This window comes from Populus nigra, chromosome 1, assembly GCF_951802175.1.
Source record: "Populus nigra chromosome 1, ddPopNigr1.1, whole genome shotgun sequence".
In the NCBI taxonomy this organism is placed as follows: domain Eukaryota; kingdom Viridiplantae; phylum Streptophyta; class Magnoliopsida; order Malpighiales; family Salicaceae; genus Populus; species Populus nigra.
In genome coordinates, this window is record NC_084852.1 from 32,619,845 (window position 1) to 32,638,528 (window position 18,684).

Here is an 18,684-nt window from a genome sequence, read left to right on the forward strand (position 1 = left end):
ATTGCACTATGGATTGTGATAATTATTTTTTATTTTATCATTAAATCTTTTTTTTTGTATTTTGATTTTGGTTTTTTTTCAGTTAATACAATACCAGAAATTCGATAAATAGCAACGGATTTACTGACAGAATATGTCTGTTGGTAATTTGAGGTCGAAATTACCGACAAACACTTTTCCATCCGTAATTCAGTCGGTAACTACCGACAAAAACTTTTCTGTCCGTAATTCAGTCGGTAACTACCGATAGAAAGTTTCCGTCGGTAGTTACTTTCTATCGGTAGTTACCGACTGAATTACGAACAGAAAAGTTTTCGAATTAAAAAAAAAGGCGGGTCGTTGACGTGGAGGTTTTGACGGGTTATTTTTTCCAACAGAATCACCGACGGATTCAAAACAACAGCCTATATAGTGACGTGATTGGTTCGCCGTTTAAATTACCGACGGAATCACCAAGGGATTTGAAATGGTAGATTCGTACGGTGACGTGTTGATTTTTCCGTCAGAATCACCGACGGAGTTTCCGTTGGTGAAACCGTCGGAAAAAGTTAATATATGTGAGCTCTGCCGACCCTCTCCTCCTCTATTTCTCTTTTTTCTTTCTAATCCCAACTCTCCCCATCTGCAAACAACCAACCCCCCTCCCCCCAAACAAAAATCTCCCTCATATCAGCACAACAAGCTATATTTCTTGAAGTTTTGTGGTCATAACATCCGTGTTCTGATTTACCGACGGATTTTATCAATTTTTGTAAGTAATTCTATCTTTTTAAATTTTAACATTTAATTAAATGTCAATTTTTTTTTTTTAGTATATGTATTTTGTTAGTATATGTAAATGTTTTATTGTTATTTCTCAAACAAACTTGTAGTATATGAATGTATAATTCTATACCTGTTATGGTTTGTTTTAGATTTTGTAAGATTGTATTTGTTTGTAAATTGTTAAAACTTTATGGAACTACCGAAGTACATGTGCTATTTTGAAATAATTAATAGCTTGCTTAATGGGTCTATTTAAAGTTTTATCAATGGTATTGCGGAGTGGTAATTTTTATAAATTTATATATTTTAATTTGTATGGGCGTTGATAAATGATAATGAATATTTAATATTTATGAGAAGTTGTGATTGGTTTGTTAGATAACCTCAAGGTAAAGTAATATTTTTGCAAGTTTATTTACCTAACTTAGTTAATTAATACATGATGTCATTATAATTTTATAGAGGTTTGATATAAGTCATGGATGATCATTCATGGATGTATCGAGATTCACCCCAAGGATTGCGGAGGATAGATTATTGTAACGGGGTTTGGGGTTTTATTAATTTCACAACATCTATTCCCAGAAATTTTACTGGAGGCGGTATTAGGTGTCCATGCAGAAAGTGTCAAAATAAAAAGAATCTGCATCCAGATGTTGTAATGATACATTTTCTACACAAAGTGTTTATGGAGAATTACCAATGTTGGTATGCACATGGAGAAGTATTTGTTAGTAAGAGGAGAATGGAAGAAACGGTGGTTGGGTCTACTTCTAGTGCTAGCAACGTGCATGAAACGGCAAATGACAACACTAATCCTTACAGAAATATGGTTATGGATGCAATGAGAATGAATCAAGGTAATGTCAGTCAATGTCCAATCGTAGAAGAAGAACCTAATGCAGATGCAACTAGGTTTTTTTATTTGTTGAAAGATTCTGACGAACCATTATGGGATGGCTGCACGAACCACAATAAATTATCGGCCGTAGCACAGGTGTTCACCATCAAATTAGATCACGGGTTGAGTGAGGCCGGGTATGAAAAGATTATTGAATGGGCAAGAAGCATTTTACCTGAAGGGAACAGGCTGAAAGAGAACTTTTATGTTGCGAAGTCCATGATGAAACCCCTCGGTTTAGGATACTAGAAAATTGATATGTGTCCTAACTGCTGCATGTTATACTACCTTGAAAATGTTGAGATGACCGAGTGCATGACATACGGGCATTCCCATTACAAACCTAGAACTGGTAGGGGAAAGACTCTAGTGGCATATAAAAAACTTAGATACTTCCCGATCACACTTAGACTGCAGAGGTTATTCATGTCACCAAGGACTACTGAGCACATGACATGGCACCAAGCACATGATACGGTTGATGGAGTGATGGTGCATCCTTGTGACGGCGAAGAGTGGAAACTCTTTAACAGTGTGCATCCTCACTTTTCAGCTGAATCAAGGAATGTGCATCTTGGGTTGTTTACAGACGGATTCAACCCATTTGGGTTATTTGTTGCTTCTTATTCTTGTTGGCCGGTCATACTCACAGTTTATAACTTGCCACCGGGAATGTGTATGAGGCCAGAGTTCATGTTTTTATCTACTGTCATACCCGGTCCAAACAGCCTGGGGCGGAATATAGATGTTTGTCTTCGACCGTTGATTGATGAGTTGACGCAGTTGTGGTCCTCCAGAGCTCTGACTTATGATATATTGAGGAAACAAAATTTCCTTATGAGGGTGGCGTTGATGTGGACTATCAATGCTTTTCCAGCTTATAGAATGCTTTCTGGTTAGAGCACGCATGGGAAATTCGCATGTCCATACTGCATGGAAAACAATAAAGCATTCACGCTAGCAAACAGAGGTAAAGCTTCTTTTTTTGACTGTCACCGTCGCTTCTTGCCACTTAATCACAGGTACAGAAAGAACAGAAAAGATTTCTTTGTTAGCAGAGTTGAAAAAGATGTTGCATCCTCGCGTCTTTCTGGTGAAGAATTGCATGATGTTGTCTCAGAGTACGGTGACATTGTGTTTGGCCTTCAATCAAGTAAGCAAAAGTTTCCAGGTTTTGGTTTGACCCATAATTGGGTAAAACAAAGTATCTTTTGGGAGCTTCCTTATTGGAACACCAATCTACTCCGCCATAACCTTGACGTCATGCACATCGAAAAGAACATGTTTGAGAACATTTTCAACACCGTCATGGATGTAAAAGGGAAGACAAAGGACAACATCAAGGCTAGATTGGATATAGATTTATACTATAACCGTAAAAATATGGAGTTGGTTTATGATGAGTCACGGGTTAAAAAACCAAGAGCAAGCTTCGTGTTAGAGAAAAATGCACAACTGCTAGTCTACAAATGGCTTAAGAGTCTGTGTTTTCTGGATGGACATGCATCGAACATATCAAGGCTAGTTAATATAGAGGACTGTAGATTGTATGGAATGAAGAGTCATGACTGCCACATGTTTATGCCAGTGTTTTAAAACCCGGACCGGCTCGACGGGTTGACCCGGGACCCGGCCGACCCGGGCCTGGGATAGGTCTGGGTGGAGGCAAAAACCCGCTCAGGAATTGGCCCGGTGAAACCCGGTCGACCCGGCGGGTCAACCCGGTCCACCCGGTCAAACCCGGGAAAAACCCGATCAATTTTTTTTATTGCCAGTCATTAAACGATGTCATTTTTATCCTTCTAAAATGCCAAAACGCTGAAGACAATGTGAAGAAGAATGAAGCAAAATCATTTACAATTGGCAAACCTAATTTACTCACTCTTTGAAACCCAGCTGCCCAGCTGAGGAGCAGATGAGCAGAGGACATCCCGGCCTATTGATCGCTGAGGAGCTGAGGAGCAAAGGACATCTTTGAATCTCCTTCTGAAACACAGTGATTTTCATACTCTCACATCTCTCTATCTAGTCACCTTCCCGCCGCTTCCTGCCTCTGCCTCTTCTCTTCCTTCGACCTCCGCGTCCCGGCTTATTGCACCGGCTGCCTCTTCCGGTTAGTATTTCAAGTTTTCAACTACTGTTTCTTTCATTCTTTTTGTCTCATATCACTGTTAGACTTGGGATTTTTGAAGCATAAATAATTGTGGTTAAAGCTTAAATCTTGATAGTTTTTGTCCACGGTTTTTAGCTTGAATGAGGTTGATAATGAACACCCAAATAGGTTTAGTTTTCGTTGCTTTTTTGTCAAAAAGTTTAAAAGCAGTTTACTCTGGCTCTTTTGTGGGTAAGAAAGAGGAGCTTGGCATGCTAATTATGATCTGTTTCTTTTATATTGTTGACCCAGCATAAAAGTTTACTCTGCTTTTTTTTTTTTACGAGTTTATGTTTATAAAGTTTTTGAGTGATCAAATTTGTGGATTCTATTTCTCTGCGTGATATTTTGGTTGGTGATGAAGATCGGGGGAATATTTATTTTCTAAGATCAGGCAGTCTAGCTCACCATTGCTTGCTTATATATGTAACAAGGGTGGAATATGAACAATTTCTACTATTAATTTGTTGTGGTCCTTCGTTAGTATTATTTTGATAAATTGTTTATTTTTAATTCTTTTGCATTGAATGAAAACCATGGGACTGTCATTGTTAATTTATGAATGGATTGCAAAGTGAGTTGGCTTGAAATTATATTCCTTCTTATAAATTATGCCAGGTCTTAAAATGTCTTCACATAATGGTAGTACTTCAAGTAGTGATCCTTCAACAGCCCAATCATCTCAACCTTCAATTTCTATGTCAAGTGGTAGTAGAGGAAGAATAGATTTAGCATGGGGTCGTGTAGAGAAGCTCCTGAACTTAGTGTTGGATGTAAAAAGACTATATTAGTTTGTTTGTATTGTGCTAAAGTATTTGCGGGTGGTGGTAGTAATCGATTTAAGCAACGTTTAGCTGGAGCTAAAGGAGAAGTTGAACAATGTCGCAAATGTCCTCCTGATGTTCGACATCAAATGGTTTTGACAAAAAAAAAAGTTAGAGAAATGCAAGCAGAATTCAATCCATTTAATGCACAACAAAGAGAGCATGAAGAGATGATGATTAGGCACATAGAAGATGATAATGGTGGTGGTGATGATGATGATGAGGATGTCAATACTAAAAAACATATGTTACCACCGAAGACTGCAAAAAAGAAAAAGATTCAAAGCACCAGCACTGTAAAATAATCGATTCTAAGTTATGGAAAGCAGAAGATATCTGCAACAATAGGGACATATTTCATGCAGAGAACAACTCCTGGTGCTCAAAAGTCTCTTCAGAATTGTTGGCAAAGAAAGGAAGCAGTTGAACGGTGTGATCTTGCTTTAGCGAAGTGGATGATTGATGCATGTGTGCCATTTAATGCTCTTAACTCTGTGTATTATCAGCATGCCATAGATGCTGTAACAGCCATGGGTCCTGGTTATAAAGGACCAAACTTGCATATTATTCGTGGTTATTACTTGGCAAAAGCGATTGATGAAGTCAAGATTTATGTTGAGACTTATCGAGAGATTTGGAAGAAGACTGGTTGCACATTAATGGCTGATGGATGAACAGATCAGAATATGAGGACTTTAATTAACTTCTTAGTATATTGTCCTAAAGGAACAGTTTTTTTTAAAACTGTGGATGTATCAATTGTTTAGAGAGGTTGTTTTGTATGTTGGGGTAGAAAACATTGTGCATATGGTGACTGATAATGCTGCAAATTATGTTGCTGCTAGCAAGTTATTGATGGAGGAATTTCCTTCAATATTTTGGTCTCTTTGTGCTGCTCATTGCATCAACCTCATACTCCATGACATTGGTAAATTGCAGTCAGTTTGTTGTGTTGTTGAGCATGGTTTTGGTATCACAAAGTATATTTATAATCATTGTTATCATTGTATTTGATGAGGAAGTTCACCGGAGGAAAAGAAATACTTCGTCCAACTCCTACTCGTTTTGCTACCAATTCCATTGCATTGCAAAGCATTTTAGCTCATAAAGATAAGTTGAGAGCTATGGACATCTAGGGAATGGGTCTCATCTACTTATGCTAAAGATAGCAAAGGAAAAATATTTGTTGAGAGTGTGCTAGACTCTTTGTTTTGGGAAGAATGTGCAATAATTATGCGAATGAGTGAGCCTTTAATTCGAGTTCTACGAATGGTTGATGGTGATGATAGACCTTCGATGGGATATTTGTATGATGCTATTCATCATGCAAAAGAAGAAATGATGAGGAGATTTCAAAAGAGAAAGGCTAGAGTGAAACCTTTCATAGATATTATCAGTAATCAGTGGGATGAATAATTTTATAAAAATCTTTATGCAGCGGCATTTTGGTTAAATCCTCAATTTCAATATGATGCAAATATAATGGATAAACATATGAGCACCATTTCTAGACTTCTAGATGTTCTTGAGAAATATGCATATGAAAATCTACCATTGCAAAGTAAGATTACAAGTGAGATGAAGTTGTTTAGGAATGTTGAACATGACTTTGGTCGAGTGTCCGCAATAAATAATCGCACCCTTATGCCTCTAGGTATATAATTTTTATATTTAAAAAAATTATTTGACATAGTCTTCTTTTACTTATTATTTTTTTGTATAGATGAATGGTGGATGACATATAGAACCAGTGCTCCAAATCTACAACAGTTGGCTATACGAGTGTTAAGTCAAACTTGTAGTTCTTCGGGATGTGAGAGAAATTGGAGTATGTTTGAACATATTCATTCCAAGAAGAGAAATAGATTGGAGCACCAAAGGCTTAATGACCTTGTTCACGTCCACTGCAATCTAAGATTGAAACAAAAGTATTTTTCTTTTCTCTAATTCCTCAAATATTATTTTATCTTGTTTAGTAACATTATTAATACTTATATCGTGTTTATCTTCACTTTTAATATATAGAAATTATTGGAAAGGATGAAATTATGATCCAATTAATTTTGAGACAATTTGTGACATTGAAAATTGGATAGTAGAAGATGACCCATCAATCTTGACAACTGAAGAAGCAGAGAGTTTTCATCAAGCTCTATCAACTATGACCATACAAGATACTTTAGATGATGGTAATTAATGATTGATTATTTAGTGATAAATATTATTTAAAATAAAGTTTTGTTTAACACATAATATTTATTTATTAATTGTGTTTGAAATGTAGGTGTTATAAATGTTAATGATATTGAAGATGATTGTGACGATGAAGTTTCAAAAGAGCATGCTGATGATTTATTAGGTGTTGACGAGATTGGCTCAATTCCATCGACATTTGATCCAAATTTTGCTTCTATGGACACAGAAGAACTTAATGTGTTCATTCAACAAAAGTGAATGTGTTGTTGATTTAGAATTTATGTTGTCGAATGTTTTGTTTTAAATATTTTAGAATTTATGTGGTTGGATGTTTTGTTTTAAATATTTTAAAATTTATATTTTGTTTGTGTTTTGGATATTGAATTAAATTTATGTTGTTGGTTTATAATTTAAATTTGGTTTATGTAAGTGTTGCATTGTAACTAGTTATGTGTTTTTTTTATAGGTGTTTTTTTTTGGGTTGACCCGGGTCAACCCATCTGACCCGTGACCCGATCACTTGACTGGGTCGGCTTTCAAAACTATGGTTTATGCAAACACTTATCTCATTAGCTTTTCGTGATTTGTTGCCAAAGGAAATATAGGATGCACTCACGGAGATCAGTCATTTCTTCATTTGAATTTAATTATATAAATATTTGTATAAAATTATGGAGATGCGTAGAATGAAAACCAGAGCTGGTCGCTCATGTACGGTCGCAGCTAATTCGTCTAGCAGCGATGATGATATTTCCTTAGGTGCCTCTCAAGAAGACGTACCTATACCACCTACGCCGTCAACCGATGTTGCCTCTTCCAGCGCTACTTCACAGCACAGAGGCGGGGTCCCTTCACAGCAGAATCAATTTACCCGTAAGTACGAGACACAGTGGAAAGACGACCTTTCAATGTAAGTTTGTTAAGGTTTTATTTTTTAAAAAAAAAATTACAACATAATTTATGAAGTAATCACTATTTAATTTATTTCATTTATTTTCAGGTTCATAAACATTGAGGCCGCCCGAGTAATATCATCGGTGTTTAAATCGTCAATGGAGATTCTATTGTTTCAATGGAGTCAGATATCCAAGCATCCTGAATGGATGCCTCAAATCAATGCATGGTTTCACTGTTATTAAACTTGGCCCGGCTTGGCCCGACCCAGCGGGTCGACCCGGGACCTGGTGGCTGGACCGGTCTAGGTTTAATAAAAGAACGGCTGTGGCAACAGCCCGACCAAACCCGGGTGACCCGGGCGAACACGGACGAGACTCGATTTTTTTTTAAAATGTGAGATTTGAAACTCATTAGTATATATACTCTATGTTCCCAAGAAAAAAGTCATGTTTTTTCAATGTGGGATAAAAAACCTTTTGGTTTAAATACTTCAACTTAAAAGATAACATGATATCTTTTCAATATGGGATTTGAAGCCCTTTCATATATATACTCTATGTTTCCATGAAAAAAACCATGTTTTTTTCAATGTGGGATTTAAAACCCATTAGTATATATACTCTATGTTCCCAAGAAAAAAATCATGTTTTTTCAATGTGGGATAAAAAACTTTTTGGTTTAAATACTTCAACTTAAAAGATAACATAGTATCTTTTCAATGTGGGATTTGAAGCCCTTTCATATATATACTCTATGTTTCCATGAAAAAAACTATGTTTTTTCAATGTGGGATTTGAAACCCATTAGTATATATACTCTATGTTCCCAAGAAAAAAATCATGTTTTTTCAATGTGGGATAAAAAATCTTTTGGTTTAAATACTTCAACTTAAAAGATAACATAATATCTTTTCAATGTGGGATTTGAAGCCTTTTCATATATATATACTCTATGTTCCCATGAAAAAAACCATGTTTTTTCAATGTAAGATTTGAAACTCATTAGTATATATACTCTATATTCCCAAGAAAAAGATCATGTTTTTTCAATGTGGGATAAAAAATCTTTTGGTTTAAATACTTCAACTTAAAAGGATAACATATTATCTTTTCAATGTGGGATTTCAAACCCTTTCATATATATATATATATATATATATATATATATATATAAGCCTTTTCATATATATATTTTATGTTCCCATGACAAAAGTTAAGTTTTTTCAATGTGGGATAAAAACTTTTTTAGTTTAAATACTTTAACTTAAAACCTTAACATAATATCTTTTTAATGTGTAATAAAAAACTTTTTAAAATATTCTTTTAAATTTCATAATATGTATAATCTATATTTACATGGATTTTTTCATATGAAGTATTAAAATTTTAATTTTTTTTAATTTTTCTGGGTTAATCCGGGTTGACCCGGGTTGACCTATGAAACCCGGGACCTAGCCCCTTGGCCGGGTTAACCCCCAGGTCGGGTTTAATAACTATGCATGGTTTGACAGATTTCAGGTTGGTGTTAATTTATAATTTTGAGCTTATTTCTAATAAATTATTAATATAATTATAAATAAATTAATATTTTTATTTAAACTTGTTTATTTATACACAACACAAATTCTACTGGGACAGTGAGCATATACTGTTGTGAGGAGGGTGTGGGAAAATCACGCGGTAACTAGGTAAGATCGAAAACAATACAAGATGTTTTTTAGACAAAAAATTATATTTTGAAATGTAATTTTTGGTTGCGTGAAGTAGGTTGCGTGATTTTTGGTATGAAGCACAAAAAAGACAAAAAAAACCGCGAGGCATAGGGGTTTTCAAGGCTAGAACGATATTGCGGTTTGGAGGGATTTCAAACCGATATACATCCCAGAAGATATATGGCCGCACTATCTTGAGCACGTGACGTCTGAGCGGTTCACACGACGCTCACAATGCGGTGTTGGCAACCAGAATCGGTCAATTCATGGCTCGGTGACAACGCACACTGGCGACTCCGTTCCGTTTGCTACACATGCGAAAGGGATGGTAAGATTAATTTAAATGAAATATATCGTTAAATTAAGTTGTTATTAATATATCTTTTTTCATTATAGGTTGCATCTTTTGGACGTGAGCCGAGCCCGATGGAGTTGTTTGTAGAGACGCACGTGCGAAGTCAAGACCGCCAAAAGGGGGCGCAACAGTTCGTTGATAACCGTGCTCAACATTTCATGGTATGTTTGTTCAACCATTTTATTTTGTAAGTTATTATGTTTATTTAATTGAATATGATGATTACTTTTTTTACTTTCAGGAGAATTATAATAATCGGTTGAGGGAGAGATACGGGGACAATATTTTGACCCATCTGGAATTCGATCCGAATTTATGGATGGAGGTTGGATCGTCAGGTGGACCAGATAAAAAGCGGGTTTACGGGCTCTCCAACACTACGGCCGACAACTTGCGGTCGACCGTAGTGTTTCACCGTTGGTAGCTCCCAATCTAAGGAGTTCGTGGCCTTACAGCAACACACGGCTCAACTTACCGACAAATATGACCACTTATCAGCGGAGTACGCACAACTCAAAGCGTCTCATGCACTACAAAGAGCGGAGTCTGAACAAATCAAAGCGTCTCAAGCACAACAAAAAGCGGCTTATGAACAACAAAAAGTGGCTTATGAACAACTTCGCGAAATGGTCATGAACATGACAAGATATAGTGGAACATGTGCGTCTAATCCTTTTTGGCCGTATAACCACCAGCCTCCTCCTCCAGCTCCACCTTTATATTAATTTGTAATAAATATTATTTACCTTTAAAACTTCATTTAATATTTTTTTTGAAACATGTAATGAATATTATTTAACTTTGATTTTTTTTATGTTTAATATAAATTTTATTTGCATAATTGGTTTTTATTACCATTAATTTATATAGTTTTATATTATATATTCTAAATAATTTTTTAAAAACAAATTTAGAAAAAAACTATTACCAAGGGTTTTATCGACAGAATGAATCTATCAGCATCTGACAGTAGCATTCACTGACGCATTTACAGACGGATATATTCGGTCGGTATTTTAAACACTCACCAACAGCCTTACCGACAGACTTAATCCGTCGGCATTTGACAGTAGTTGCCACACTTACCGATGAATTTACAGACGGATATATTCGGTCGGTATTTCATACACTCACCGACAGCTTTACCGACGGTAAGTAGCCGTCGATAAATCACGATATCACCGACAGAATAAAAATCCGTCGGTATATTTCAAGCGGGAATCTTTTTTTTTGTGTGCAAATTCCATCTGTAAAACCATCGGCAAATGGTTTTTTTGTTTTTCTGACCGATATAGCGACAGAATAGGGAATCACCGACAAAGGGAAAGCCGATGGATAGAATTCGTTGGTGAAGACGTCGGTAAATAAATCACCAACGAACTTTTAATCACACACCAACGGAATGTTTTCGTCGGTAAAACTGTGAAATCTTGTAGTGATAGTATCTATTCTTTATATTTCCTTGAAGTATGAAGGTTTTGATAAGATTTTAGGTTTTAATTGTAGGTCAATTTAATGAGATATAATGTTGATCTGCAACATTAAGATACAATTAAAAGATTATAGACCAAACCAAGAAATAAACAAACTCATGGTGGTCTATCACAAGTTCACACAAAAGTTATTATTTAGTCCCTATATTTTGTGCTGACTTTCTTTTAGATCCCTATAGCTTGGATTGTTTTTCTATTATTTTGGGACAAAACCTCATTTTGCTCATGTTAAGTCCTTGAGTTAGAGAAAGCAGAGAGAAAGTCATCATAAAATGAGAGAGAAAAAAAGTTGTTGGTTGTCCACATTCTAGCAACAAGAAAGCTATTGTTAGAGTCAATGAGTTCATTTGATATGTTTTTTTTACCTTTGAACTTGCCACGAAAGATAGAATAGGGTTGAGAAAGAATTGTTTTTTGTTTAATTCTTATTTTTAGACCAATTTATGGGTGATTTGGGTTGAGAAGTTGGTTAATTGAGATTCTTAAGTTTTTCCTAAGTGTTTTAAGGTTAAAATAGATTGAAAAAATTAGAGTTAAAAAAACCATGGCTTAATTTTTCGACCATCTCTCTAGTGGTCAGAATTTGGAAATGTAGACAACGCATCGTATGTTTATTCTTTTTTTATTATTATTAAAGGGGAAATTACCTTGACCCTCTTGTAGTTTAATAATTTTCTCATTTTGTCTCTATTCTTTCAAAAATTACAATTTATATCTTAAAATGTACAAGTTCATAAAATTTTACATCCTCACTCACGTGAAAAAAAAAAAAATAAGGTAAGATTATTTATAAGATCATCATTATATTTTAATTAATGATTAAAAAGATTTTATATTAAATATTACAAATTATCATAAATATATATATATATAGCTAGATTCCGATGAAGAGAATCTCATGCGAACCAAATCAAAGCAAAGCACTGTCAAAACACCCATTGATATAAATGTATATCTTTCCAAGAATAGAGGAAAAGGAACTAATCAATTAGAATATTCTTAAATAATTAAAAGCCTAATATACGTTATGAACTACATAAAGCTTGATTTTGCTTATTTAGTTATTAAACTAAGTATATTTACAAGTAATCCAATTATGAGTTATTAAAAAGCAATAAAAAGGTTACTCAAGTATTTGAGTTATACCTTGGACTATGAACTACACTATACTAGTTATCCAACAATAATAGAATAGTATAGTAATGCTAATTAAATATCCAACACTAAGGATTCAAAATTCATAAGTGGATATGTCTTCACACTTGATGAAATATATATGTAATAGAAATCCTCCAAATAAACATATATCGCTAGATCCATGATACAATCAGAGTTTATTGTTCTTGATAAAGTTAGAGATGAAGATGGATGGATTCATAATTTTATAGAGGATATTCCATGTTATCCAAAACCAATTTTAGTTATTTGTGTCCACTATGATAATCAATCAACAATTGGAAGGGCATAAAAAAATTTGTATAATAGGAAGTCTAGACATATATGTCGTAGACATAATATCGTTAAATACTTACTCTTGAATGAAATTATTTTCATTAACTATTTAAAGTCAAAGGAAAATATTGTAGATCTGCTAACCAAAGATTTTTCAAGAGAGTTTGTGTCATTGAGGAGGATGAGCTTAAATCCTTTAAAATATGAAAGAATATAATGATGGTAATCATACTTAGTAGATTGGAGATTTTAAGATCTAGGTTCAAAGGTAAAACTAAGTTATATAATATTCTCGGTACCACTATAAAATTATTATTTTCTGCTTATTCCTACGATGAAATAGGTGTTAGGTGCAATATGATAAATGGTGAGCTGAGCTTTTAATGAAAGATTACCTATATGAGAAAAAAAATGAAAGAATGTAATGATGGTAATCATACCTAGTTGATTGGAGATTTCAAGATCTAGGTTCAAATGTAAAACTAAGTTATATAATATTCTCGGTACCACTATAAAATTATTATTTTCTGTTTGTTCCTACGATGAGATAGGTGCTAGGTGCAATATGATAAAGGGTGAGCTAAGCTTTTAATGAAAGATTACCTAAATGAGTGAGAAATGTTGCTGTTTATTTAAGAATTACGATAAACGTTGAATTATCTAAAGCACTCATAATTTCAAGAGTTGTTTAGAGTCAAAATAAACACAACAATTAAAACCAAAGAAAATCTTTAGGTAGAGAACTTTGCGAGTACTATTGTCTTGATTTGCACAAAATGATGAATAGTTCAAGGTATTGTGTTCGCTATGCAGCAGAGTAAATCTGATAGTATTTCACCAAGAAAGATTTAAAGCCAAAAGTTCCATATCCTGATATAGTAATCTACCAAATTAATATATTCCATAAATCTTTAAGTTGTTTTTAAATTGGCAAGACAATTTTTATTCATATAGAGAATTGTTGGAAATTTGTTTTAACTAACATTATTTAAATAAATTATGGATGAATGAAATATTAATCTTAAAGAATCATTGGTTTTTCTAGATTTAATTCTTAATTTATGATGAGTAATTAATGGTTAATAATGGGAAGAATTAATTTTCAACTTTTTAGCTTCCTAAATTCACTACAAAAAGTAGGGTGAAAGAAGAGTTTCTAACTTAAATTTTTAGTTTTTTAGATATTCTTCTTAACCATATATTTTAGTGTTTTCTTTTAATTTTAAGATTTGGTTTTTCTTCCAAATTTAGAGTTTAATTTTCTCTTTAAGAGAATCAAGTTTTATATTTTTAGATTCAAATATTTTGTTTAGAAGTGCATTTAAACAAAGATTGTGTTGTTGGAATATTGAGAGTCATGTTGCAAACATTCTAGTTGCACAAATGATTATTAATAAAACTTTAAAGATAAATAATTCATCATTGACGACAACAAAAGAATATTTATTACTTTAAAATGTTTCAACAAGTTAATACCCAGTTATTTAAATTTAAATATAAATATTTTTATTATTAGTATACGTGCTAAAACTTTAAATTAATTATTATATTTGTTCTATATTTGTTCTGTATATGAACTATAAACTTTACATAACATGCCTTATTATAATGAACTAAATATCATCTTGCTCGTTTAAAATAATATATATTTATAAACTTTGAATCTCCGTAAACATCCTGTTTACATCATATGCTATTTTATAGACAAGCTGCAATTGTCATATCCATAAATATCATGAAATCTTCTTCTCAATATAGTAGTTGGTTCTGAATCCCCATGTCTCTTTCAATGTTTTAAATTAGCAAGTGTTGTTATAATATGATATCAACTTTAGAGTAAAAAAGGTCTACATTGCTTGATGAAGAGAGACGGGCCCACTTGTTATACAGTAGATGAGATTACAAAGACTTTCTAATCATCGGTGGTGGGGTGCCCGTCAACGGCATCATCTCCGGTAATCTGATCAAGAATCAAAACCAGCCCCATAGCAAATGCCCCGTCAAAACCAGGCTTAAGGCACAAGGAGAAGACGTCCTTGCCAAGCAGCACATTTGTGGAGGCATCTACTTTGCGTCTGATCTCAGCCATTGATTCCTTCTCTGCATTGAATATGGTGCATGATCTGTTCGCGAAGGATCCTTCTATCTGGTACTCCGCACCTGGTTTCCCATAGACTTCCACCGTCACGCTACACCGTCCGATTATGGATGATCTACGCACGCTAAAGATCGGTCTGTTGCCGTCCGTTCCTTCACCTATATACCCTTCCCACCTTTGATGCAGGCTCGGCCTCTGCGCGTACCATGTGATTGACAGATCACAAATACTATCGAGTATACTTACGATAATTATACGTCACGTATGTAACGAAAAGTGTGTATTTTGTGTAAGTTTTATTCCAAAGCCACCTCTTTTACTTACAAATCAGACACAAAATTATAACCGGCAAGTTAATTTCTTTCAGGCGGTTAACTCACCGGGTTGACTCGGTATCGGTCAGGCTAGAAATCAACGTTACATTTAAATCTAAAAACCAATAGAATCACATTAATTAATTGAACGAACACAATCCAATTCAGCATTCCCTTTTTTTTTTTATAAGAAAAAATAAGTTATAGAAAATGTTCAGCCAGATCCGTAAAGCTCAATAACTCACAAGTTAATCGGGCCGATTAAACAGTCTAGAGAGAGATGACCAGCTGAGTGAACTCGTTCATACAGATATATAAAGGGAGAGAGAGGAGTACCTTTCTTCTGACAGTGAGAAGACAGCGTCCATGGGCGTCCATGAGAACGATTTCGCCCTGATCACGAGTGTCAGGCCCATACGATTCAACTCGGAACACTAACTCACCTTTGCAATCATAGACAGTGAAGCCATCATTAGCGAAAAACAGACTAGTTTTAAGCACTGTGAGAAGCTTCTCCTCTTCGTAGATAAACCCATCATCCACGACCAAGCCTCCCTTCATTTCTCTCTTCTGGATTCTTCTATTCAATTCGAAGATGATCTCTATAAAACAGGTTGACTATCTTAAAAGTCAGGTCAGGTTCTGTACAGTAAATGTTACGGACGCTGAAGAAATGAGAGATGCTGTCAACGTTAAAGGCACGGAGAGGGAGGGAGAGGGAGGGAGATAGAGGGAGAGGGAGACTTGTGGTGAGCCTCGAGGGAAGATGGATTGTGCAATATAATAATATCTCGCTGCAAACGCTTTTTTCCATCATTGCGGAAGCATGGGGTCTTGTCTCTCTAGAGAGTTGATTACAATTTCGTCCCTCACATTTATTGAAAATAAATAATTAGTCCCTCCTATATCCAAAGTTCTTAAAACGCTCCTTGACTAGAATTAATCATGCTCAATTTACTAGTTTCTTATTATATATATTTTTAAAATAAATCATAGGAGAACATGGAATTGATGAAAGAGCATGATTAAATAAAATTTAGGGATTGAATGTATAATATTTGAAATTAACAGGTTGTCTCAAACTCTAAGAATTAAATTGAATTCATAGAGTTAAATTAATTTTTGTGTTTGAAACTCTCTTTTTAAAGTATTTATTTTAATTTTAAATGAAATTTAATTAACAAATAATGACTAAAACACAAATAAGAGGGGAGACACTCTTGAGTTACTCAAGGAACTCAATTCTAATTAACATTGAGAATTATTTTCCAAAAACACCCCTTCTTTATTTCCTTCTAACATATCTTCTTTCCCCAATCTCTTTCCATCTTTTCTTCAACAAAAAATCAATACAAGGTTAGAATGGTATTTTCTGTGAGGAATTATACTGAAGATGGGATTCAATCAATTAATTTGGATTGATCTAGTAATGCCATGTGTCACCACAACCTCATTCTCTATTATGATAGGAGGCTAAATTACATAATTTTCATGATTCCTTGTTAGCTAGAATTCTTAAATCAAGGAATTTTCCTCTATCAAAATCTTGGCATGTTGGTTTAGGTTTATAATCCTAGATATGAAAAAACTTTGATCGAATTTTTTTTAACAAATTTATTTTTATAATATCTTTCAATAAATATTTAATAAACAATTACTATGACATATGTCTATTGATGACCTCTTTAAAATGCTTAAATTTTATGTCATTTTAAATTAATATAAGGGTTCTTCTAAACAAAAAAGAAGAAGATTTTTGTAACAAAAATAATTTCTAAATTAAGAGTAAAATAGTTAAAATCACTAATTCAATTCATTTTCATAGATATTATAAACAATATAATTGAATTTAATTTTATAATTTAATATTTTATTTTAAATATAAAATTATAATAAATTATTAATTAAATTCAAATCTGCTTAAAAATTAAATTTAATTCAACGTATAATTTAATTCCAAACAAGCTATAATAGTATAATTAATTAGTTTTGTTAAGCTATATGCATGTTATAACTAGCTATGTGACCCGCGCTCCGCCGCAGATCAAATAATCAAAACATTTTAAAAGAACATCTAAACAAAATAAAATATATGATGTTTTGTTCTGGTTATAAAAGGATCCAAAGATATTGGGTCCTAGTGACAGAAGGGTTCAATTGGATGTTGGATTATGGTGGTAGGCAGGACCCAAAGCTGTTGGATCCTGGTGGCAACAGGATCCAATTTTTTAATTCTTAACATTAATATATTAAAATAATAATAAATTTTTTTAAAAAATAATTTAATATTTTTTCAAAAGAAAAACTAATTTTAAAAAACATCAACAAAAATGAGCACTACAATATGTAACTAACACTAATATTGAATTTTGTTCAACAACTTATGTTTAATAAGAATAATTATTTGGGTAATTTAGTTTTTATATTATTATCACTCAAACTTGTTTTTCTATTTAATAAATATATTTTTATAGTTGAAGGAAATTATATACAATTTATCTTTTTTATTTGTATGGAGACTAATCTACTTCTAACATTGAAAATAATAATAATAGTAATAATAAGCTCTGAAAAAGAAAGAAGAAGGAAGAAGAATTGTGAAGTTTCAACTAAATTCTGAGTACCCTTTGAAATTATAAACTCGAATTTAATTTCTCGCAGCCAACTAATATAATCCACACCCACAAAATTTATCTTATTAATCTCCGAAACCTTATATTTCAAGAAATTAAACTTTAGATTTGTTAGTAACAAAATAACACATGCAACAAACATAAATAAAAACTTATAAACCTTACACTACCAGGCAAGACCCAAAACTATTTTGGATCCTAGACCCATCAGGATCCAATTGGATTTTAAGTCTTGCATAAGCAGGATCCACAATCTAGTCAGGATCCAGCCGGATGCAGGAGCCAAAATCCCTTTAGGTCCTGCACTCGACAGGACCCAACATCCATCTAGGTCTTGTCTGGTAGGACCCCACTCCTATATGGGTCTACACCCAACATGACCCAACACCTAATTGGGTCGTGCACTCTGTAAGACCCAATATCCAATTGGATTATTTATTTATATATTTCATAATATATATAATTCAAAACTACTGCATAAAAAATTTAAAAACAGTAAAACATTGATAAAACTTTGAATCTCCTCCACTAATGTTATAAAATTAAAATATCTTCTATTACCTAAAATAAAATCTGTTATATAATATCAAAAATTTATAAAATATATGATGTGAATCAAAAATTTATTGAGAGCTTATCCTCTTTGCAGTATGAAAAAAATCAATAAGAGAAAAAAAATATCTTAAAATATTTTTTAAAAAATATATTAAGATAATATTTTTTATTTTTTTAAATCTATTTTTTATATAATCACATCAAAATATAATTTTGAAGTAAAGAAAAAAGTTTTAAATTTTCAAATTTCATGTGTTTCGCATCACAGCCAGACACAATGACAATATATATATTTTTTAAAAATAATTTTAAAGTAAAAAAAATTTAAAATTTAAAAT

The 18,684-nt window shown here is 33.2% G+C and overlaps 2 protein-coding genes across 2 annotated transcripts; one reads left to right on the forward strand and one right to left on the reverse strand.

The window, feature by feature from the left end:
• Nucleotides 1-4,551: 4,551 nt before the first annotated feature.
• On the forward strand, nt 4,552-7,096 carry LOC133681385 (uncharacterized). Its single transcript, XM_062104425.1, has 6 exons — nt 4,552-4,734; nt 5,008-5,290; nt 5,436-5,622; nt 5,779-6,038; nt 6,739-6,831; nt 6,954-7,096. The coding sequence occupies exons 1-6, from the start codon at nt 4,552-4,554 to the stop codon at nt 7,094-7,096; spliced, it is 1,149 nt and encodes a 382-aa protein (XP_061960409.1).
• A 7,459-nt stretch (nt 7,097-14,555) lies between these two features.
• LOC133699557 (protein LURP-one-related 5-like) lies at nt 14,556-15,938 on the reverse strand. The gene is made up of 2 exons (XM_062122853.1): nt 15,495-15,938; nt 14,556-15,039 (listed from the first exon to the last, which is right to left on the reverse strand). Exons 1-2 carry the CDS (start codon nt 15,717-15,719, stop codon nt 14,659-14,661), a joined length of 606 nt encoding a protein of 201 aa, XP_061978837.1. The 5' UTR covers nt 15,720-15,938; the 3' UTR covers nt 14,556-14,658.
• Between the last annotated feature and the right edge of the window lie 2,746 nt (nt 15,939-18,684).

What these genes read in the sequence shown, in the direction of transcription:
- LOC133681385 (XM_062104425.1), top strand. Translation starts at nt 4,552, where the DNA reads ATGGGGTCGTGTAGAGAAGCTCCTGAACTTAGTGTTGGATGTAAAAAG. An exon ending in ACCTTTCATAGATATTATCA is followed by an intron (nt 6,039 to 6,738) that starts GTAATCAGTGGG and finishes AAAATTGGATAG; the next exon opens with TAGAAGATGACCCATCAATC. An exon ending in ACAAGATACTTTAGATGATG is followed by an intron (nt 6,832 to 6,953) that starts GTAATTAATGAT and finishes ATGATATTGAAG; the next exon opens with ATGATTGTGACGATGAAGTT.
- LOC133699557 (XM_062122853.1), bottom strand. Translation starts at nt 15,719, where the DNA reads ATGAAGGGAGGCTTGGTCGTGGATGATGGGTTTATCTACGAAGAGGAG. An exon ending in TTCTCACTGTCAGAAGAAAG is followed by an intron (nt 15,040 to 15,494) that starts GTACTCCTCTCT and finishes TGGTACGCGCAG; the next exon opens with AGGCCGAGCCTGCATCAAAG.